Below are 24554 nucleotides of genomic sequence, written 5' to 3' on the forward strand. Positions count from 1 at the left end.
AAACAGTTACTGTTAAAAATGAGCTCTGACTATTTTTAAAAGCAACATCCAGGGTTTGGATGGAACTTTTTTGAGTTTGGAGATGCAAACCAGATTTGAGGTGTGCATTCTATCTGTGTATATTTCGATCTGATGAAAAGCAGGATGTGGGAGAATCTGACAAGCCTGGCTTGGCTAGACTAAACTGATTTGGTTTCTTCAAGTACATATTTGTGTCAAAATTCAGGCATAACACATTAATAGAGTAAGAACAAAAGCAACTAATCATCTCAATAGATGAAGAAAAAGCATTTGACAAAACCCAACATCCTTTGTGATTAAAAAAAAACCAAAATAAATTAACATAGAAGAGAACTTCCTTAATCTGGTAAAGGGCATCTACAAAAAAACCCCACAGCTAACACAATACTTAATGGTGAAATACTGGACGCTGTCCCTTAGGATCAGGAACAAGACAAGGATGTTTACCCTTGCTACTTCTACTGAACATGGCACTGGAGGTTCTAGCCAGGACAATAAGACAAGACAAAGAAATAAAAGACATCAGATTGAAAAGCAAGGCGTAAAACTATTCATATATGGCATGGTTTTGTATATAGAAAATCCTAAAGAATACACACACACACATACAAACTAATAGAACTAATAAATGAGTTCAGCAAGACCGTATGATTCAATATCAATATAAAAACTATTTGTTTGTATACACTAACAATCTGAAAATGAATTTGAGGACAATTCCAATTATAATGACATCACAAAGAATAAAATACTTAGGAATAAACTTAACTGAAGAAGTGCAAGACGTGTACCTGAAAACCATGAAATATCCTTGAAAGAAATTAAAGTAGGTTGAAGAAAATGGACAGGCATCCTGGTTGTTCATGGATTGGAAGACTTAATGTAGTTTAAGATGCCAATACTCGTCAAATTGGTCTACAGGTCCAGTGCATCCCTATCAAAATCCCACCTAGGTTTTATTGTAAAAATTAACAAGCTAATCCTAAAATTCATATTTTATGAATTTATCCAAGGGACCAAGAAGACTCAAAACGATTTTTTAAAAGAAGAACAAAGTTGCAGAATCATACTTCATGATTTCAAAACTTACTACAAAACTACAATCACCAAGACAATGTGGTACTGGCATAGGGATGGACATACAGATCAACAGACTAGAATTGAGAATCCAGAAATAAGCTCCTACAGTTATGGTCAACTGATTTTTGACAGGGGTGCCAAGACAGTTCACTGGGGAAAAACTATCCTTTCAGCAAATGGTGCTGAAACAACTGGATACCACATGAAAATGAAGTTAGACTCCTACTTATGCTATATATAAAAATTAACTCAAAACGGATCATAGACCTAAATGGAAGAAGTAAAACCATGAAACTCTTAGATTAGAATATATGAAAGTAAATTTTTATGACCAAGGGTTAGGCAATGGTTTCTGAAATATGATTCCAAAAATAAAAGCAACAACAGAAAGAAATAAATTAGACTTCATCAGAATTAAAAACTTTTGTGCTTCTATAAACATCACCAAGAAAGTGAAAAAACAACCCACAGAATGGGAGAAAAAAATTTCTAATCATATATTTGGTATAGGACTGGTATCTAGAATATTTATAAAGAATGCTTACAACTAAACAATTAAAACACAAATAACCCAATGAAAAGAAAAACAGACTAAAGATTTGAATAGACATTTCTTCAAAGAAGATATATAATAAGCACATAAAAAGATGCTCAACATCATTAGCCATTAGGGAAATGCAAATCAAAACCACAATTACATACCAGTTTGTAACCACTAGAATAGTAATAATCAAAAAGACAATAACAAGTGTGGCAAGAATGTGGAGAAAGTGGAACGCTCATTCATTAGTGGGAATGTACAATGGTACAGATATTTTGGAAAACAATTTGACAGTTCCTCAAAATGTTAAACGTAAAATTGCCATTCTAGAAGTTCTGTTCCCAGGTATATACTCAAGAAAATTGGAAACATATATCCACACAAAAAATCTGTACATAAACATTCAGAGAAGCATTATTCACAGAAGCCAAAAAGTGGAAATAGTCCAATGCCCACCAACTGATGAATGAAAAATGTGGTTTCCATACAATGGCATATTATTTAGCGGTAGAAGGGAATGAAAGATTGATACATGCTATAGCATGGATTAACCTTGAAACATCATTTCGTATGAAAGAAGCTGGTTTCAGAAGACCCCATATTATATGATTGTATTTGTATGAAATGTCCAGGATGGGCAAAATCATAGAGACAGAAAGTAGATTAGTGGTTGTTAGGGCCTGGGGGCAGAGTGATATGGGACATTCCTACTAATGCTCTGGGTTTCTTTTGGGGGTGATGAAAATGTTATAAAATTAGAAAGTGGTGATGATTTCACAACTCTGTGAATATATTAAGAGTCAGTGGGTTGTAGACTTTAAAACGGTGAATTTTATGCTGTGTGACTCGTATGTAACAAAGCTGTTATCAAAAAATTCAGGCCTATGTGGGAGATTAGAATTCTGGGCTCTTCCATCACCTTTGTAAGGTGCTACTGAAACTAATAATAAAGAAAAGGGTACATATAAAATAGCTTATTTTCTTAAGATGTTCCTCCTCCATCCGTTTCTTCTCTTTTTATTTTATTGATGGAAGCTAGAAATGTTTTTGTGTTGCTGACATCAACATATTTATTGCTTCATCACTGCTGTAGCCATGGATAAGGGAACAGATGGTAACCTTAAAAGAGAAAAATGTTCAGTTTGGAAGATTTTTATCTTTGGCTGCTACCTTTTGAAATAATTCACATGCATGATCTTTTTGTATATAAAAAAACCCACCAACATAGGAAAAATTTGGGTTTCTAATTAGAATTTCAAACCTACAAGGATCTTTAGTGGAGGTGAAAATGTCTTTCCTATGAGATCTTTTGAGCCAGATTTATTTAGTGGGGGGAAAAATACATTTGCTCTTCTTCTTAAGGAAAATTTCACCCATAATTCTTTCACAAACCACTTCTGTTTTCCAAGGCTTTTATAAAAACTTTATGTTGTCAGTATTTGTTAAATCTGCAGGTAATATTTCTGGTCAGCATATTATTATGTATATTTAATTGTTGTTACAGTCAAGGAAATTGTGGTCATGGTTCATAATCCAGTGGTTTACTTAGTAAAATACAAAATAGATTACCATTTCTCTCGGGATATTGATTTAGAAGAGAAGATTGGGATCCATGTTTAAATGTCCTTAGCATGCTTACTTGGTGGCCCCTGACCTTTCATGCTGTTTTCACGTGTGTGTACCATGACTTCTGCAAAGACAGGTGTGCTCTGGAACATTGTTTGAAATGCCTTGGTCAGAAGCTGGTTGCCGAGGAATGTGTTTATGGTTTGCGATCCAAGGGCTGATGACTCGCAGGCTCTTGAAGACATGCTTTTTGTTTTCTTTTCTTTTTTTTCCTTCCTTCTCACCTTCTACCTCTGCTGCCTCCAGGAAGATCTGCCTGCACTGCAAGTGTCCCCGGGAGGAGCACATGGTGACGGCGATGCCGCTGGAGATGGAGAAGACCATTAGCAAACTCATGTTTGACTTCCAGAGGAACTCGACCTCGGATGATGACTCGGGCTGTGCCCTAGAAGAGTATGCCTGGGTCCCGCCGGGTCTGAAGCCTGAACAGGTACCATCCCTGATGGGAGGATGTTGGTGGTTTGGGCTTTTATCTTTGTCTTGCCCAGGCCTTCCTTGTCCAGTCTGAAAGGAAGGAGTCTTGACTTAGAAAAGTGGTTGAAGCTAAATAGGTTGAAGATGTCAAGGGCCCCCATGGAAAATGAGAAATTGAACCTTGAGTGATCCATTGCAAATTCATTCTATATTGCCACTGTTAACTGTTAAGGGGATTGTCTAGAAGTGTCTCAAAAACGTTGACTTTAAAACATTACAGAGTGAGACTTTATTTTAGGGGAGGAGAAGAGGAATTCTACATTGGCCATGAATCTTTAAAACATTTAACACAATTAAGATTCTTTAGAAAGGAGAGTGAAGGATTCAGGAGCGAGAGGAAGCCTTATTCTTCCCAGTGATAAATGCTGTGTTTAAATTTTAAGTTTGACCTTGCTTTTACAAGGAAAGACGCTGGCATTTCCTGACATACTTTGGCGCTACCCAAAGGCTGTAAATATTATTGGCTCAATGAAAAGAACTTATTTTCTTTCTGTTTCACTGCATTTTCTTAGTGATATAGAGCCTTTGCTTTGCACTTCTCGGTACTTGGAATTTTCTCTTCCACCAGGTCCATGCTGGTTTCGAATCATCTCTCTAAGCTGGGTATTTTCATGGTCTTCCCTGGGAGCTTTGAGAGACCTCACTACCAAAATCTTAAGTGTTTGACCACTGTTGCCTTCCTCTGACACATAAAATTTCTTTCTCTGGAGATCCTCTCTCTGTTTTGAGTGTTTCAAAGTTTAAACAGCCCTTGAAATTTTAACTCAGAAACTTTAAGTGTGATAATGCTTTTAGGAAAAGTTCTTTATCATAATTAAGGAAGACCCAAGAATTGGTAAATTAATGGTGGTGACTGGTATCATCTCTTTGATTAGCCATTTCTCATTGTCTTCTTCTAATACTGAGGTTGCAAATAGGCAGATGAAATCAGGCACACATGTAGGATTTGTTTAGCCAGCAAGATATTGTTTAAAAATTTAATTAGGTACTAATACTTTAAAAATAAAAATATTTCACGGAAAAGTTCCTATTTATGTCTTTAAAATTTGAGAGTCTGGAGTCTTATTTCTACAAGGATGTAATAGGCTGGAGTTGAGTGCTGGCCATTCCTTGTAGACAAAATTCCATCTCCCCAAGTCTCCACGAAGTCTGTGTCATCCTTTTGTGTTACCTTCCTGAACCCTACAGGCACTTTAGTTGTGTGATCTCTGTTCTAATTCTTACTACAGAGGAGAAAATAAATTAGAATCAAAACACTCACAAAAAAAAATCTTCATGAGAACTGAAGGTCGTTCTGTGCTAGGTTATTAGCAGGAAGAAATGAGTGCTTTCTCCCAGTTTGTGGGTTAAGGTTACATCTTTCCTTTCTTCTGTTTTAGTTAAGATTGCATTATTAAAGAATTAGTTTGAGAAGAATGAGAGGATTGGAATGAGTTTGGACACTCAGCTGAGGTGGTGGTTGACTGGATACCTTTGTTTGACATTTCCATTCTACCGCCAGCACTTGAGCTGGGTATTTTCACACCTAGATACATCTGTGAGCTTGTTTCTTTTTCTTCGTAACCACATTTCCAACAACTTCTAAGCAGCCCATCTTTCCCTTAATCTTCCAAAGTTAAGCTGTTTTTAGTTCCCAGCTTAAGTAGATTCTTCTCTAAGACCGTTGAACATCATTCTATGATGTGCTCATCTCTACCCATAGTGACCCCAAAGAACAGACAATCGCAGAAGCTGGGGTCTTGATTAAATTCACCAATTCCAAAAGTGAGTGCTTATGGTATTTTGGAAGCCACTTGACGCATCTAAAAGGAATGTCTTTGGGAAGCATAAAACTGAAATTTCTTTAATTTGTTTTGAAAGAAGATGATTAATGCTATTAAACAAGTGGTTTGAATTGTGCCAAATGAAAGGGTAGTCCCACCTCTAATAATTCTATTGTTCTGTGGATGGTTTTCTCTATTCCCTATACTTACTCAAACCTATATGACACAGATGATTAGAAAGGAAAATTGCTCTCCGGAGAGAGACTATCTTCTGAAACTATTTGAAGGATTTTATATTTTGCCTAATAAAATATGAGTCTATATTAAAGGTGTTTGAACTGGTCATGTTGCAGGAAAGAAATGAACTTTAAATTTTTAAATTATGAGATCTTTTAAAGTCTATTACTTAAAGAACTATTTATGTTAAAAATTTAAAGGTTTTTTAAAAAGCTGTCTTGTATGCTTTAAGATTAGAAAAATTTGAGTCCCTAAATGCCTTTCACTAATAAAAATCCTGATGTTTAATATCATGTTAGTTGTCCATGATTTGAGAAAAACCATTTTTCTATCAAGAGAAATTATAGTGAATTTAAAATTGCTTTGTGCTGGAGGCAAAGTATTAAAGACTAGTTAGGGTTGAGAGTAATGTGCTTTCATTCTTCATAGAAACCTTTCATTTTACTCCCTGATCCTGGGGTTGATAATATACCTTCAGGTGATATTGTTATTCTATTTCTTCCAAGAAATGACTTCAATTAAATATAATGCAAATGAAAGTCACAACCATTTAGGGAAGTATTCTTGAATATAGACATTTAATTTTATAAAAACTCAATAACTTCAAAACCCAATCTTTAAAAAATAGTGTGAAAATGATAAATAACAGATGATGCCAGACAAGAAATGCATTTGTCTTGTGATTTCTAATTACTGGATTGAAAACTAATCAGAAAAGTAGTTCATATCCTTTGCCTCTGCTCACTCCAAATAAGATGTTTAATGTCATCCAGAGATCCCTGGTTGCAGGACAGGGAAATGTCCAGAGTCATTTTTTTTTTTTCTGAGATAGAATCTTGCTGTCTCATCCCAGCTAGAGTGTAGTAGCATTGATCATAGCTCACTGCAACCTTCAACTCCTAGGCTTAAGCAATCCTCCTGCCTCAGCCTCCAGAGTAGCTGGGACTACAGGCACGCGCCACCACGCCTGGCTAATTTTTTCTATTTTTTGTAGAGATTGTGTCTTGCTTTTGCTCAGGCTGGTCTCAAACTCCTGACCTCAAGCAATCTTCCTGCCTTGGCCTCCCAAAGTGCTAGGATTACGAGTGTGAGCAATTGTGCTTCACCTGAAGTCATTTTTAAGGCTCTAATTTCACTTTGAACTCACACAGTTAATAGTGTATACTCTAGCTCTTAGAGAAGCTATGGCGATACATTTACAGTAGACAATACTCCAGGAAGAATTAGAAAACTAATTAACAAGCCATAAAAAGGCAAATAATGAGCAGGATTGGTCAACCTCAGCATTATTAACATTTCAGGCTGGATAACTCTTTGTTGTGAAGCTGTTCTATGCATTGTGGGATGTTTAGCATCCCTGGCTCCTACACCCTAGATGCCAGTAGCATCTCCCAGTTTTGGTAACCACATGTCTCCAGACATTGCCCACAGTACCTGGGGAATAGGAGAACCACTGGGTGAAAGTGGTGTTACAAGCTGGAGGATATCTCAGCAAAATTCTAAACCAATCAAGACAAAAAAGGATGACTCAATTTAGCAGCAATTTGTTGAGCACCTACCATGTTCTAGTTTGGGTATGGCAGCCGCTGCCTTGTAACACGGCTGGGTATTCAGCGGGGTGAAAGGCGGTGATGCCACGCTGCTCGAGCTGAGGCTCCAGCTCTCTGAGGCAGATCCCACCACCTTCACTATATCGAAACACGAATGGGAGCGGTAGGAGGAGCAGGCTGTGGCAGCTCACCTTTTTGGTCCCCGAAGTGGAAATCACTTTTTCCACTTTTATAAAGGGAAGACTTGCTCGTTAAAAAAAGAAAGAAAATATGAGACCCCTAGGAAAGCAGGTAAAAATCACTCAGAATTCTACCACCCAAGGAAAATTGTTTTCAACCTTTTTGCATGTATATTCAAGTATCTGTGCACATAGGAGCACATTTCTGTTTTTGTTTCAGTGTTCACCACTTATCCTGACTTGTTTTTTCTACTTCATATATTGTTAACATTTTTCTGCATCAGTATGTTTCAATCCAGATTATCCTTTGTAATGGATGGATAGTTCTCTGTTGATAGTTTCTAATCCAGAGTGGTACCACCACCACCAGGGGGCATTTGGAAATGTTTGTTTGGGAAGGGGGCAATCGTTGTCTCAATGACTGGGGGACTCCACTAGCATATGGGTGAGGCCTTGAGATGCTAACCATCCTAAACGTGCCAGATGATCCTGCACAAAGGAGGATTGACCCATCCCAAATGCCAAGAGTACCATTATTGAGCACCATGGAGCTGAAGGTTTATTTTTGGCCATTTGCATTGTTGGCACTTTTCCTCTGTATTTCAGGACAGCAACAGCTAACTAACCCTATGTATCTTGCATCTTGTATATGTGCTGCTCCTTTCCTTAAGCATAATTTCTAGAGGTGGAGTGCTCACATTTGAACATGTCGTTATGCCAAAGTGCCCTCTGGAAAGGTTGTAACTAGTGCATCGTCCGGGTGGATAGCCTTCATCGAATACGCATGGATATGTTTTTTCTATTAGTTCTCCTCCTGGCCACTCCATGAAAATCTGAAGAGGCCGTCAGATTGCTTCTCCTGAGTGAATGTCCTTGACGTTTTGGATACTCGAAGTGTTCTTGGAGCATCCTCAAATATCAATATCTCCAAATCCTTAGTCTCCAAAGCTTAGTAATTTTACCTTGTCCTTAATGGTGTTTTTGCACAGAAAAAAAAAAGTGGCAATTTGATTACTTGTCCAGAACACTCAACTGTCACTTCAAACTATCACAGGGAAGATGAATAGTAGATATCAGGAGTAATTGCCCAATTTTTGGCTTTCAAAGCATTCTCTCATATATGGTAAAATGGAACATCTGACACTACTCAGAGATGGGGATGAATAAGTTGATTCTGAGTGTTGTGAAACTCAAATATCTCTATTGTGAGTATATAAAATTCTTCATTTGACTTTTAGTGACTATTACTCATCCACCAGGTATCAGATTAAATGTATCTCCTTAAAGAATTTCTTTGACCAGCCCCTAATACAAGATTAGGTCCCCAGTTACATGCTTTGTAGCAGACTCTGTATTTTTCCTTATTAATGCTTATCAAACTTGTAACCAGATACTAGTATAACGATTTAACATTTGGCTCCCCCACTTTGCTTTAAGGTCCAGGAGGGCAGGGATCTTGCCTGCTTTGTTCTTTAGGAACCCCCTCAGTGCCTAGCACAGCACCTGACACATGGCAACAAATATTTAAGAGACAGGCAGATGACAGGGATCTTCTGCAGAACTGGAAATGCTCAGGATTGCGTCACCCTGAAAAGATAAAAGTCTGTTACAGTTTTTTCTACATTAAAGATTATTCTCTATCAGTGATTCCCATTCCTTCTGCTTCTCCTAAAAGTATGTGTTCTAAGCAGATTCCCCTAACCATCTCAACTGCTTCAGAGTTTTCTTAGATTGCAGAGGGTGGCATCGTGCAAAGGACTGTGCTCCAGTGCAAACCTGAGGCAACAACACCAGCTCCAAGATTTGGGGTCTGGAGCCGCCTGGGAGGAGCAGAGGGTCTGGCAGAAGTCCACTGTGTTTCCGAACCCGGGCACCATTTGTGTCCCAGTCCAAATCTGGGGAGCCCACTGGAATCACGGTATGAGGAGGAAGCAATATGTCCCAGTGGGAAGAGCCCTGCTTCTGGAGTCAGGCAGATCTGGCCACCGCCTCATCACTCTGACCTCAGGAAAGTTGTTGAACCTCTTAGAGCCTCAGTTTCCTCTTAGTGATGATGAGGATGATGATGGAGAAAGTTATTAAACTTTCATTGAACACTATTTTTAACACTTTGCATGCATTATGCCAGTTCTTATAACAATCTGATTTGGTAGTTACTATTCCTGTCTCCACTGTAGAAGTGAGTAAAGCAAAGCTCACAGAAGTTAAATACCTTGCCCAAGATCACATAGCTGATCAGTAGCAGAGACAGATTCAATCTCAGACAGCCTGACCCTGGAGCGCACTCTCTTAGACCTGGAGCTCACGGGGCTGATCTGGCCCCCACTGAGGGAGTACATTAGAGCTCCTGGTGCCTTGTCTACGCATAGAAGTTGCTCAATAAAGCAGGTGTTTCCTTCCCGTCTTTCTTGTGAGATAGTAGTAAGTGACTAGCTGATGACTATTGCCCTGAGTCAGCACAAAGAGGGGCAGAGGAACATTTGGCTGTGCGGGAAAGAGGGAGGTTAGGTGGGGATGGGGAAGCACAGGATTTTCCAGAATCCTAGATGCCTTCTCAGCCTTCTCAAAGGGTTTTAATAAAGGAATTTTTAATTCTGCCAAGATGGGAGGCTTTCTGTTGCCCAGGTTTTCTGCTGCAGGATTTTTATAAAGATGCAACTTCATTTCAGTGAGGTTCTCCGGCTTCAATGAGCCCGAGCAGCCTAGACACGGGTCCACACAGGGCCACCCGACTGAATTCTCTAGTGCCCCAAGCAGGCTTCGGGGCTGTATGCCGAAGAACTGAGCTCCGCCACCCACCTTGCTTGGTGCCTGAGATCTCCTGCAACATCACAGTTCCCAGACCTGGGAAGAGTGAGCCCTTTGGGAGTTCTCTGAGGCTGCACGGAGTACAAAGACAGTCTTTCCACAAAGAAGAATATTCTACACGTATCTCTTGGGGGATCAACAGGTCAGCAGGAGGCTCCTTGATTAAGCCTCTTTGCCACTTGAAGCCTCTTTAGCACCTGTCTCTAATGGCCAGGCAGTGGGCTTCTTGGTGGCACTCCACTAGGTTTTCCCCCTAAGGATAGATGGTGTAAGTGATGAATCAGAGAGTATGCTGGAAAATTTTGTGATAAAGGAATGGCCATTGGGCTTTTTTGTTGTTGTTGTTCACTCATTCACTTACTCAACAGATATTTATTGTGTATTTCTATGTGTCAGGCTATATTCTGGGGATTGGCCAGATAAAACAATAAACAAGGTAATTAAGGTTTCTTCAGCACTGTAGTTATAAGGGGGCTAGAGACAAATAAATAAGGAACAAGATAATTTCAGATAGTGATTTTTTTAAAAAGCGCAATGATATTAACAATAATGATATAAACATTTAAAGAATTCTTACATGTGCCAGATATTTCCCTAGGTGCCTTGCAAGTTAAATCTCATTTAATCTATTCTATGAAAAAAAAAAAAAAAAACAGCTTCTCAGACCATGGATGTGGACTGAGTGCGGGAAGGATTGGCTAATTTAGACTGATTGGTCAGGACAGCCTCTCTGGGGAGGTGGTATTTGAGCTGCTACTGAAGAAGCCTGCTATGCAAAGATCAGGTTTGTTAGAGAAGTTAAAGTATTCATTAGAGCAAAGCTTAGAAGTGAAATGAAGTCAGTAGCAACTCTGTATGCAAAGAGTTTGGGGAGAATGGATGGAGCCCATGCAGTGCCCAGCTCTTGCCAAGGCATCCATGGACAGGAAGGCAGGAAGGTCCCTCTGCCATGTTTGCTCCTGGGAAATCAGAGGTGCCCAGTTGCCCGTCCCTTTGATGTTTCTGCCTGCAGGCGCAGAGAGGGCACCAGAGAGCCCCCATTCAAAGGAGACTAGAGAGGGACTTTCCATATGGTGAATTCATAGTGGGTACTCTCCATACATTCATTTACGTCTACCCCTTTTGTTGTCTGCCCTGCCTTTTAAAATGAGAATCTGGTAGAGGAAGACACAGGTTGTCTCGTTCACCACTGTATGCTCAGTGCCGAAAATTATGCTGGGCATTCTATACATAGATGTTATGTGAATAAACAATCTTTTTTTTTTTTTTTTTTTTTGAGACAGAGTCTCACTCTGTTGCCCGGCTAGAGTCAGTGCCGTGGCGTCAGCCTAGCTCACAGCAACCTCAGACTCCTGGGCTCAAGCGATCCTCCTGCCTCAGCCTCCCGAGTAGCTGGGACTACAGGCATGCACCACCATGCCTGGCTAATTTTTTCTGTATATATTTTTAGTTGGCCAGATAATTTCATTCTATTTTCAGTAGAGACGGGGTCTCACTCTTGCTCAGGCTTGTCTCGAACTCCTGACCTTGAGCGATCCACCCGCCTCGGCCTCCCAGAGTGCTAGGATTACAGGTGTGTGCCACCGCGCCCGGCACAATCATTTTTAACCCTTGGTACAAGATCTCCCATTTTTCTAATGAATACCTTGAGGCTCAGAGGGGATCAGAAACTTGGCCAAGATGCCCCAGTGGGAGAGAGGCAGAGCCGGGCCCTCCGTCTGACTCCAGTGCCTATTTGGGCTCTGCCTGCTCCCCTCCTGCCTCTTCCACAGCCACAGTACTCCACCTGGGATGTCAGGTCCAGGAAAGCAGATCTGGCGTGTGTAGGAGGAGGGGAGCAGCATGCGCCACACAAGGCTCTTTCATTCTTAGGGGCAGGACATTTCTCCTAATCCGAGGTTGGCCAGGTTGGCTGTGGTGACTAAGGAATTCATCGTTTCCCCACCCCCGTTTCCCCACCACTGCAGGAAGCAGCAGGGCCCTGCCTTCAAAGACTTGTTTTCCCAATCAGTAAATCCCTGCTTATCTGAGGCTCTTCCCACTCTCGCATCCTGGCTTTACTGTGCTTCCCCCAGGGGCTCTCGTGTTCCTGATTCAGTGTCATGTACCTGGGCACTCAATAGTGAATTTCACTCAGCAAGTTTTGGGTGCTGACTCTGTGCCAAGCTCTCCCCTAGGCACTGGGGCACAGCTGTGAACAAGCATACAAGTGCCCCTGCCCTCACGGAGCTGCCAGTCTAGTGGCGGATACAGACAAATTACCAACTGAATGAACAGGACACATTCAGAGAGTGACGTGTACTAGCAAAGCAGTAAAAAGGGGTGATGTTATTGAGGGCAAGGAGTTGGCAGACTTTTTCTGTAAGGAGCCAGATGGTAAATATTATAGGCTTCACAGATTATACAGTCTTGGAAAAATATCCAAGTCTGATGTGGTAGTGCGAAAGCAAGCAGTCATAGACAATAGGTCAATGAATGGGCAAAGCCAGGGAACAAAATTTTATTTACAAAAACAGGCAATGGGCCTGATTTGACCTACAGGCCCCTGATTTAGAGAATCTACTTTAGATCGGATGGTTAAGAAGAGCCTCTCTGCAATGGTGACCTTTGAGCTCTTACGTGGAATGATGGTTAGAGGACCCAGGTTTAATCAGCCTAGTCCAGTAGTTTTCAAAATGAGGTCCCTGTAGCAGTAGCATTAGTATCACCTGGGAACTTGCTAAAAAAAAAAATAGAGATTCTTAGGCCTGGCCCCAAACCTATGGAACCAGAACTCTGGAGGTGGTGCCCAGCAATCTGTTTCAGCAAAGCCTTCGGGTGTTTTTGCTGCATGTCAGCATTTGAGAGCCACTACTGCTGGGTAATGGAAAAACCACCTTGTTGGGAATACATGGGGCCACATCTTGACTCTACCGCTGAACAGCTGTGTAACCGTGGGCACCCTGAGCTTCAGTTTTCTTGTCTGTAAGATGGGAATGCTTATGCCCACATCTAAATTAGCTGTGGAGAATAAGTGAATTAATCTCTATAAAGAGGACAGGTGAATGCTGACACATAATAGGTCCTCATCCAGTGGTAGCTGCTGTCATCAGCACCATCATTGTCTGAATCTTCACGACCCTGGAGCAGATTTGCGTGCAGAGCTAATGGAGGGTGAGCCCCTGAAGCTGCCCCACTCCATCTGTGGCTTCTTGCCTGTCCTTCCCAGGACTGACATGGCCTGGATATCACCTCAACAGAAGGCTGCTAAAGGAGAACTCAAGATGCTTTGAAAAGCCTTTCACTGGTCCTGCTTCTTCAGCTCCCTCCTGGGCCTGTTAACCCAGAGCACGCTCTGGTGGCTGTTACTGCAGGACTGTGAATTATACAGCTGTGAATCACCACCCCTGGGCTGGGGCCACAGTGCCAGCCATCCGGCTTTACCATTCACTACTGGCGCTACTGACAGTTTGCTCTTTTTATGTGAGAAGCTATTTATACCAGGAGGGACAGAGGCTGGCAGATGCGGGGGGAAGGGAGAGAAGAATGACAAAGTGGTTCATCTCTCAAGGCCTGCTGGGTGGTTTGGGCTCATAGGGAGGGAGTGTACAATCTAATGGCCCCTCTAAAAATTGTCATTAGACTCGCCAACCATTTGCAGAGTGTTGTCTTCATTTCATTATTCCATCAGCCCATGCTGAGCTCAAAATGGAATTTTATGGTGCAGTGAGATGCACGCCTCTCCATTTGAATTGGATTAAATTTCCCCTAAGCTGCATCTCCTACTTAGCCTTCACTGTCCCCCACCCCAGTGTTTTCAATGCAGTTTGAGAGATGGGTGGAGAGGGGAGGCAAAAAGGGGGCAGGAGGAGGCCCCCAAGCAAGCTACCTCACTGTTCTTGGGAAGCCAGTCACATGGACGACGCTGTGTTTATCTTGGCTCCAGAAAGGCACTGATGTCATCAGATGGCAATGAGAAATATGCCTGTGTGTGCAGCATTCAATAAAACTGCCTGTTAATAAACTTGTTTTCAACGGAGCTGTCAGAGATGGGACTAGAACCTGGGTTCCCAGGCTTTAGGGCCTCTGCCAGATGAAGTCAGCAGCAACGTGGCCAGATTCCACCAGCAGGGACTTGTCAAGGCTCACGTGCAGAATGTGAGGCCCGGAGACGCCAAGGCTCATTTGCAAACACGGCAAGGGAGACCTGCAAGCGGAGCTCCCAGCTTTCAAGACAGATGGCTCCGACCTTTACGGTAAATTCACTCTGGGGTCCTAAAGATTGGGAGTGGGCCTCTGACTTGGACTTCCTGCATAAATTCACAGCTGCACACCCTTTCTGCCGACGGAGCAGTCTTCACTGTAGGCCGGTGTGAGAGTTGATGTACTACCAAGATGATCTGCTCTGCCTTATGACTCAGGAGATATTTTGAGTGATTTCATGGGATGGTTGGATGAATCCACCATCAAGTCAACAAATGACTAACTTCCTTCCTCCATCTATCTACCTGGTTCCATTCATTTATTCATTTGTACATTCAGCCATTTATTCATTCGACAGTTGTTTATTAAGTACCCGTGTCCAGGCTGTTAATATAGGTATGATTTCAGTGTGGCAATTTTCCAGGGCCGGAGGAAAACTGGAGCTTTCCAACACCAGTCTTTATATTTTGCTTCGTGTGGCCTGGAGTCATGCACAGGTAGTGGATGTAGAAAGTCTCTCTTCATGGAAGACCCATGCAGACTTCCAGCTCTGTGCTGGCCTCCCATGGCTTCTTTTGTGGACCTGTCCTTCTGGGCTCATAGTGGTCAAGAGTGTAAGCTTTCATGATAACTAGCTCTGAGTTCAAATTTCAGCCATGCTGCTTTCTAATGCTGACCAAGTCAATTCACCTCTATGCATCATCTGAAAAATCATGATGTCATTGCTATATTACAACATAGTTGTCAGGATTAAGTGAGACGAGGCTTTAAACATTGGGGCTTTAAAAGTGGCTGCTCTTCATTTTCTTTTGCATAGTCAAAAATTGGAAGCAAGCCAACTGTTCACCAACAGGTAAATGGATAAACAAATTGTGCCATAATCATAGAGTGGACTGTTACTCTGTGGTAAAAGGGAACAGACCATTGTTATATGCAACAAAATGAATCAAAATCTCAAAGTCATTATTCTGAGTGAAAGAAGCCAGACCAAAAAAGTTCATGCTATATGATTTCATTTACAAAGAACTCTAGAAAACGCAAACTAATCTATAGTGGTAGAACCAGATCAGTGGTTGCTTGGGGATGGAGGAGGTGTGAGGAGTGAGAGGGAGGAATGACACAAGACCAAGGAAACTTCTGGGGGTGTTAGCTGTGTTTGCTATCTTGATTATGCTGATGCTTTCATGGATATATATATACACACACACATACATATACACGTTGAAACTTATCCAAGCATATACTTTAAATATGTGTGATTTATTATATAGCAAATACCTCCATAAAGTGATTGAGTGAATGAATGAATGAAATTGTTTTTTAGCAAACAGGAAGATGAGCATCTCCCCACCCCCATGTCAATGGTGGAGTCTTCCTAAGGCTTTGTAAGTTACCTCAGGAAGTAACTAAGCCTTTTGGCCAATTACTGTCAAGAAAGAGCTGCTTAGTGTTAATTATGAACAATAAAAAGGATATTTGGGGCAGAAACTCATCAACATCCAGATGGATGGTGCTAAAAAATCAGTTCCACAGACTGGCTCATTTCATCATCTCCGTAAGTTCCCAAGTACGGCGCCTAACATGTAGTTGGCACTCGGTAAATAACGATGACAGTTGTTGTTGCTATGGCAATGAGAAAGACTGATTAAAACTCAGGGATCAGATCTTGCTAAGGGAAGCCAATGATTTCAGTGGGTTCTGAACCTGCCTTTCCTGATTCAGAGGGATAAGTTCATAGGCCGCTAGCTGGAACAGGGATCAGGACTGCCACATGCAGTCCTACAATCTGTGCATTTCACAAAGGTGCCCGGCCCAGTGATTGGAAGCTGATATTCACCTGGGCTATGAGGACTCCAAGAAGAAGGAATACATTTTATTTAACATAAGGTGGCTTGCAGCTTACCTGGCTGTGATGCAGGACTCCATCTGCCTAGATTGGAGACTGACTCTTTCTAATTCATAGTTGGGAGGTTGTCTTTTTCTACTCTAAGTAAAGGTACCAAAAAGTCTAGCAGCACCCTAGGAGGGTCTGTAAATACCAACTTACCTACAATCTGGGGGTTCCGGGAAACCTCTTTTCTGACTCCTGCCAAATGGAGTTAGGAAAAAGAGGTGATGTCTCCATCCTCACTGGCCTCGAGTATTTGGTGAGGGATGCTATGATTTCCGCAGGATTGATGGTCAAGATGGTGAACACTTTGGGCCTTTTTTGTTCTCTCCTTCCTCTTCCATCATTCTGTAAATCATTGCAAGCATCGTAGCCTTGGGCAGAGAGGCAGCCAGGGGAAGGAGCTGAAATGCCAACTAACTAATTTTGCCAACTACTTGACAACTCTATTATTCATGTTTATTGAGGAAGAGGGTCAAATGGTGTGGATAAATTTGAGGTTGGGCTTGCACATGGTTTTGAAACATCCATCTTCTCCAGGGTCCCATTGCTGTGTGAATAGTCAAGAATTCATCTGGGTGGTCAATATGCAATGAGAAACAGCTCTGCTAAAATATGGTCAGTGAATGGTCCTTCCCAAGCATAGTAATTAAAAGCCCTTACTGTGGCATGAGACACACCTGGGGCCTGACTCAGCTCTGCCACTCTCTCTGGCTGTATTTATAAATGGAGCCAGTGATTTTACCTTGGTGAGGTCATTCTTCTTCATCTATAAAGTGAAGATAGTAATGGTTCCTGAATTATAGAGCACCTAATCAGTATCTGGCATTTCAAGAAACATTAGATATTTTTACTGACTATAAAGGCCAATTGATGTGAAAACACTTTTCTTAGTAAGGCCTATCTGGACAATCAAAACTGAGATCTAAGTCTGAAGTTTTTGTCCAAAGATGGTGAGGGCAAGAACTATAGAAATCTAGACTATAAGCAAAATAAGACAGGACAGAAATTATTAAGGACAAACCTTGGATTTGATACTTAAGAAAAGAATCTCAAAGAAAGTATATGACTTGCCCATTATTGCATCAAGCCAGAATTTAGAGAGCCAGGTAATTTACTCACCGCTCTTCTGCTTAAGACATCAGGGGAAATGCCTAAGGAATGTAGACGGTGCAGAAAAGGGAACATTCGAGTGTGGAAAGAGTTATGGATCAGAAAAGTTTGGTTTCAAACAGTGGTCAAGTGACCTTGACCAGGTTGCATTGCATCTTCTCGCTTCTGTTTCCCATCTGAAAGATAAAGATGGAAAATATTTTCTTTCAATTATAAAGAATAAATAAGGCAGTGTTTCCAAATTATTAGAGGAAAGATGATAGAGTTCATGAATGATAATTGCTATCGATGTGATATACTCTATAGCCTTCATAATTTTTGTCTTTTTGATCTGTCAGTGCCTAATAGATACATCTTAAAATCTTTCACTGCAATTATAGATTTGTTTTTCCTTGTATTTCTGTTTTTGCTTTATATATTTGAGGCTATATTTTTGGAGGCCTACAAATTTATGGTTATTCTATAATTTTGACAGATTATTTCTTTTCTGTTGTAACATCCCTTTTAATATGTTTTTGCAGTTATTTTAACATGAAAATAATGTTTACAGTTCATGAAAGTTTATGAACAACTACGTAAATATTTTCTAGGAGTACAAATAGTGAACTGGTGGCTACTATAAAAGTGGTCAACAAATTGTATCACTAATAATTTTGAAATGACGAAAGATCTATTAATCAATTATAACATCTCTTTTTTCCCCTCCTAATTATAATTGCTTAAATTCTGGTTTGTATAATATTAACATTGTACAGTAGTTTTCTTTAGGTGAGTAATTGCAAGACTGTACTTTTTTTATTCTTTTATGTTCAACCTTTCCTTATGGTCTTATTTTAAGTAGGACTCTGTAAGCAACACATGATGGATATTGTATTTTTGTTTTTAATTCAAATTGATAATCTATATTTTAATTGATAGGCATAATATATTTACATTTATTATGAGAACTTCCATAATCATTCCTACCACATTCTTTTCTGTTTGCTATCTTTTTTCCTATTTCCTTGACTTCTATTTTTTAATGAAGCCCTCCCAGTTTTTCTCATTTTCCTTTGCTTGGTAGAAAGCTGTAGGATATATTTCTATTGTCAGAGTGATTATCCACTATTTCTTAACATCTAGCCACACTGGATCTTTTGCCACTTGTCCCAGTCTATTTGGTGCTTCCATAACAGAATTCCTGAGACTGGGTGATTTATAAAGAACAGAAATTTATTCTCTTACAGTTCTGGTGTCTGGGAAGTCCAAGATCAAGGCACTGACATCTGGTGAGGGCTTTCTTGCTGCATCCTCATACAGTGAAAGGCAAAAGGACAAGAGAGGGAATGAATGCTACGTTGCCACATGGCAGGAGAGCAGGAGAGGGCAGACCGACTCCCACGAGCCATCTTTATAGCAGCATTCATCTGTTCGTGAGGGGAGAGCCCTCATGACCTAAGCACCTCCCAAAAGAATTCACTGCCCAGTACTGTTGCATGGGAGATTACGTTTCCAACATCCGAATTTGGTACGGGGCCCATTCAGACCATAGCATTACTCTTCCAATACCTCAGGCTTCCTGTAGCCTCAGGGCTTTTACACCTGCTATACTCAATGCCTTGCTTTCCACTTTCTTCATTTTAACAAAGCTCCAGTTTTTCAGAGTTTCTGTCTTCCATGTAAATGTGATAGTGATCTTATATGACACACTTTTTAATACCACGTCTTAAATTACTCATGCAAGATTTTTCCTCTCATCTGAAATATCCTCCATCTCAATATCCTTCTGAGTCACCTCCCCTGACCTTGAGTTCATATTCACTAGAGCTGAAGTAAAATATAATTTTGGATAGTTCCTCTTTAAAGCAGAATCATATCAATAGTAATCATTTTAGGACTATTTTATGTCTATTACTTTGCACACATCGTTGCTCCCTTTATTTAACACACATAGGAACTGATTCTAAAACTCTCCATTTTCATAGGTTACTTCCTAAATATGTATGAGTAAAGTTAAGATTTTTTTTTTTTTTTGCTTTTTCATCCTTTTCCTGCCTGGTTCCAGAAAGAGTTTTAAAAAGCTTTCATAACTAAAACAAGGGTGAAGAATGCTATAGGCCACAAAGGGAAAGGAGATAATTATAACAGAAAACCAAGTCTAAAGGGTACTAGAACAGCTTGGCAGTGTCCTTGGCTAACCTCATAATAGTTTGTTGGATGAAGACCATGATAGCATGAGGATAAGCACTGTTTTAGACTAGATTTTGGGAATGTTGGGATTCTGAAGAGCTGCCTATTTTTGGATATGAACATAGTTGATACTGAGTTCTCTTCTCTCACGATGTTGGCTAACACATTTGGGTGCTGCTTACGCCACTTCTAGAGCGATCGGAAGACCCTGTCGTGAGCTAGGAAGATGTACTGGATAATAGGAATTCTGTGATCTGTGAGATACAACAGAGTTAATGTCCCAAGACTGAAAATTCAGAAGAAATAACTTGCCCAATTACCAGTGGTGATTTATCTCATGGGTCTTCTCAATGGAAACACAATGAATAACTGAATTTTTAGATCCTTTCATTTGTTATATTGTCTAATGGCTGAGGCCAGCATCTCGCCTGTGATCTTTAATTATCTTATTAAAAACAGAAGGGAAATTGCTTATAAAAGGACTTACATGTAAGTATAGACATATTGTCCAACTCATTTTTTCCCCACTGATTTTGACCATAATTTCAGAGAAGTGTTACCACAGAAGAACATTTGGTCCCAACACATAGTAAAAATCACTGTCAAGTTGTCAAATTCATAGAGATAGAAAGGAGGATGGTGGTTGCCAAGGGCTGGGGAAGGGGAGAATGGGAAGTTAGCATTTAACGGGTACAGAATTTCAGTGTGGGAAGATGAAAAAAGTTCTGGAGATGAATGATGATGGTTGTACATAATACAGTGTACTTAATACGCTGAAAAATGGTTACAATGGTAAATTTTACATTATATGGATTTTACCACAAAATAAACACATACATTAAATTAAATTAAATTAAATTAAATTAAATTAAAATAAAACAAAATAAGTAACTCTTAGGAATTGGTGATGTCCCTTCAAGGACCATGTGGACTTTGTTGGGGATGAACCTGAGCACATTAACTTCTCTCACATAGACCCCAAGGGAAAAACATTTGTCAAGCCTGAGCCAGTTCATGTGGTCCTTGTTACGTAACGTAGGCACACAACAGTCAGAGCAGACACATTACTAAATAATGTACCTGATCCCTGCCTTCTTTGGAGTTCCAACTTATCCACGTGGCTTTCACTGTTAAGGAGCCACTCTAGTCTGCTTATTATTCAAGGTTCTAGCAGGAACCACAAGCTTGAAGAATGACCTATGATTGTGCTGCTCCTTGACTCATCAAATACGTAGGGTAGACTGTAATCCTGTGACTAGTTGATGGAGACAGTGTGGTAAAATGGATAGAAAATGAGCTTTAAAGTCAGATTCAAACTTATATCCTGGCTCAGCCCTTTGCTCCTGAGCAGATCAAATAGGTTCTAATTTATTTATCCTTATTATTCATGATTCTGTATTTGCAAATTCACCTACTTGCCAAAATTTATTTGTAACCCCCAAATCAATACTTGTAGCATGGCCATTAGCACACATACACAGAGGGGTGAAAGATTTGAGTCACCCAATGCTCACATGGCCAGCTGAGGTAGAACAAGGTGATGTTCTACCTTCTAGTTTCAGCTCCCAGACTGAATAGAACAGTGGTCTATTTAGCGCTACTTTTTTGCAATTTTTTTTTTTTGCTTTTTGTTGGTGATTTCAAATGGTCCCAAGTATAGTGGATCCCAAGTATAATGGTTTAAAATGGTCCCAAGTATAGTGAAGCACTGTCTAATGTTTCTAAGGGCAAGAAGGCTGTGAATATACTTTTTGGAGAAAATGTGTATGCTAGATAATCTTCAGTCAGGCATGAGTTAGAGTGCTGCTGGCCTTGAGTTCAATATTAATGAATCAGTAGTACATATTAAATAAGTTGTGCTTAAACAGAAACACACATGAAACATGGTTATGGATTGATTCGTCAATGAAAATATTGTGACCAGAAGCTTGTAGGAACCTAGCCCTCGGTTTCCCCTAGGAGCAATTCTTCAGTATTCACTAATTCGGTATTTGCTGTGACTTTATATTAATAGAACATAACTATGAAAAATAAAGAGAATCAACTGCACTTACCTGTACGAAAGGTAATATCTCACTCACATAGCACTCCATTCTTTCCCTATCGTGGCAGGGATGAAGGCTGTTCGCAAATGATTGCCTCCTTCTTCTTCCAGGCACAAGGGAGTAATGTACTTTCTCACCCCCCCCTTAAAGTTAGGGATGTCCATGAGACTTGCTTTACCCAATGAAATGTGAACAGAATTCACATGCATCACATCCAGGTAAAAGCATTTAATTGTCAGTGTTCAGCTCTGACCTTCCCTTTCTCTGCTGCCATCATCATGAAGGCATATATCAACATGGAGCCTTCCTCGCCTGGGTCTCTGCCTACCCACGTGGAAGATATAATGTGAGTCAAAAATAAAACAGTGGTGTAGATAAGGCTTTGATATCCAGAATATATATATATGAACCCCTACAATTCAACAACAAAAAGACAACTCAATTAAAAAATATCCAAAAAGACTTAAATAGACATTTCTCCAAAGAAGATACACAAATTAACAATAAGCCCTTAAAAAGATGCCCAATATCATTAGTCATTAGGATAATGCAAATCAAAACCACAGTGAGATACCACTTTACACCTACTAAGATGGCTGTAATTTTAGAAAACGGAAAACAAGTGTTGGCAAAGATGTGGAGAAATCAGAACCTTTGTGCATTGTTGGTGGGCAAGTCCTCAAAAAGTTAAACAGTATTACCATATGATCCAGCAGTTCTAGTGGGTATATACCTAAAATAATTGAAAACAGAGATGCAAAGAGATTTATTGAAGCATTATTCACAGTAGTCAAAAAGTAAAAATGGGCTGCACATGGTGACTCACGCCTGTAATCCTAGCACTTTGGGAGGCCGAAGCAGGAGGATTGCTTGGGGCCAGGAGTTCAAGACCAGCCTGAGAAAATGTGAGGCCCCCACTCTACAAAAAATGGAAAAAAAATTAGCCAAATGTGTTGGTGTGTACGTGTAGTTTCAGCTACTCCAGAGGCTAAGGCAGGAGGATCGCTTGAGGCCAGGAGTTTGAGGTTGCTGTGAGCTATGATGATGCCACAGCACTCCAGCCTGCAGGACAGAGTGAGACTGTGTCTCAAAAAAAAAAAAAAAAAAGTAAAAATGACCGAAGATCTATCAACAGATCGAATGGATAAACCAAATGTAGTATATACATACAGTGGAATATTAGTCAGCCATAAATAGAAAGTTCTGACATATGCTACAACCTATGCTACAACTTTAAAAACCTTATGCAAAGTGAAATAAGCCGGACACAAAGAACAACTATTTTATGGTTCCACTTATATTAAATATCTAGACTAGGTAAATTCACGAAGATAGAAAGTAGATTAGAGGTTACCAGGCTGAGGGGAGGGAGAAATGAGGAATTATTGCCTAATTGGCACAAAGCTTCTGTTTGGCATAATGAAAAACTTTGGCAATGTTAATTGATAGTAGTGATGGCCATACAACATTGTGAGTGTGCTCAATGCCACTGAATTACACACTGAGAAATTGTTAAAATGGCAAATCTTATACATATTTTACCACAATAAAATTTTTTATTTACAAAATAACTGTGAGGCAACACTAGTGATATTTTGGTGGTGTGTGTTATTGTGGCATAATCTAGCTCGTCCTAACCAAACCTTTTTTCCTGTTCATTTCCATAAAATGGCATAATACCAGGCATTTAGAGTGTTGTGGCCATATGCAACATTGAACCCACAGGCCAAGGTATTACCTTCACTGATCTTTTGACCTTTCGCAACAGGGAAGACCAAATTCTTATAATTATATCCATGATTCATTTGAAATTTAGCGAGGCAGGGCCAGTTACTCAGGCTAAAAGTAGCCATGAAGCTCAGAAGTACATACTTTGTAATGTATAAGTGAGCTCCTTAGTTTTCATACTTTCCTGTAAGTTCTCAATCTTTATGTATTTTAATGTGCAGAAATGAAAGTGCCTTAAGTGAACTGACTCCAAACAAAGATCACCTGTATTTTAAAATGGATTTCCAACAATGTCCTGTGATCAGCAAGCTCCAGTCTCTTGAAGAAAGACTTCTTTCTTCAGATGATATACATCATTATGAATCACTTTGGACATTTAAAAAGTTTGATTGGTCCTAGGATTTCTTCTGTTGTTTTCTAAACTTTATTCAAACTAGTTTTGCATGATATTTTGAAACTATACTTACTAATAATAGAGGGGGGAAATGGGCATAGAATTAAAAACCATGATTGAAAACCCACAGAAAAGATGCCATGTAGGATACTCCTACAGAGTCCAGATAGGAAAGAGATAACCCAAAACTCAGATATTCACTTGGAGACACAGATTTTGCTAGATGTCACCTAGTATTAGTGTCTCCTTTTTTCTTACTAACAGAATTTGATTTTATAATGGGCAGCAATGTGCCCAGAATAAAATCCTGGTAGAGACTACAGTGCCCGGCTTCCCTTGCAGCTAGATCTATCCAAGGGTTTATAAATAGAAGTTGGTTAGTACCTCCAGTAAATCTCTTTAAATGTTGTTGCTCCAACTAGGAGATGGGCCTTTGTCTCTTACCCTTACCCACCTTCTGACCTAAAGCATGGATATGATGCTGGAATTCCAGCACCCATTTTGCAATTTTGAAAATAGATGCCATGAACATGTAGGATGGAGAGTGTAGGATGGTGAGTACAGAAAAGATATGAAGAGCCTGGGTGCTTTATGTTTTTTATAAAATGCCAAACCAATCCTGCATCACTATACTCAGGTCATTATAATACTAACAGCCTGGCCGGGCGCGGTGGCTCACGCCTGTAATCCTAGCACTCTGGGAGGCCAAGGCGGGTGGATCGCTCGAGGTCAGGAGTTCGAGACCAGCCTGAGCAA

At 40.2% G+C, this 24554-nt stretch overlaps 1 protein-coding gene across 3 annotated transcripts in view; it reads left to right on the forward strand.

Annotated features, from left to right (window-relative positions):
* PRICKLE2 (prickle planar cell polarity protein 2) overlaps window positions 1-24554 on the forward strand; it is a 353356-nt gene that overhangs the window by 260200 nt on the left and 68602 nt on the right. For all 3 annotated transcript variants that reach the window (XM_045530689.1, XM_045530686.1, XM_045530687.1), the window contains exon 2: window positions 3515-3698. In XM_045530689.1, the coding sequence (XP_045386645.1) occupies window positions 3555-3698 (144 nt within the window). In that variant the 5' untranslated portion in view covers window positions 3515-3554. The remainder of the gene's footprint in view (window positions 1-3514; window positions 3699-24554) is intronic.

This window comes from Lemur catta, chromosome 18, assembly GCF_020740605.2.
Source record: "Lemur catta isolate mLemCat1 chromosome 18, mLemCat1.pri, whole genome shotgun sequence".
Classification (NCBI taxonomy): domain Eukaryota; kingdom Metazoa; phylum Chordata; class Mammalia; order Primates; family Lemuridae; genus Lemur; species Lemur catta.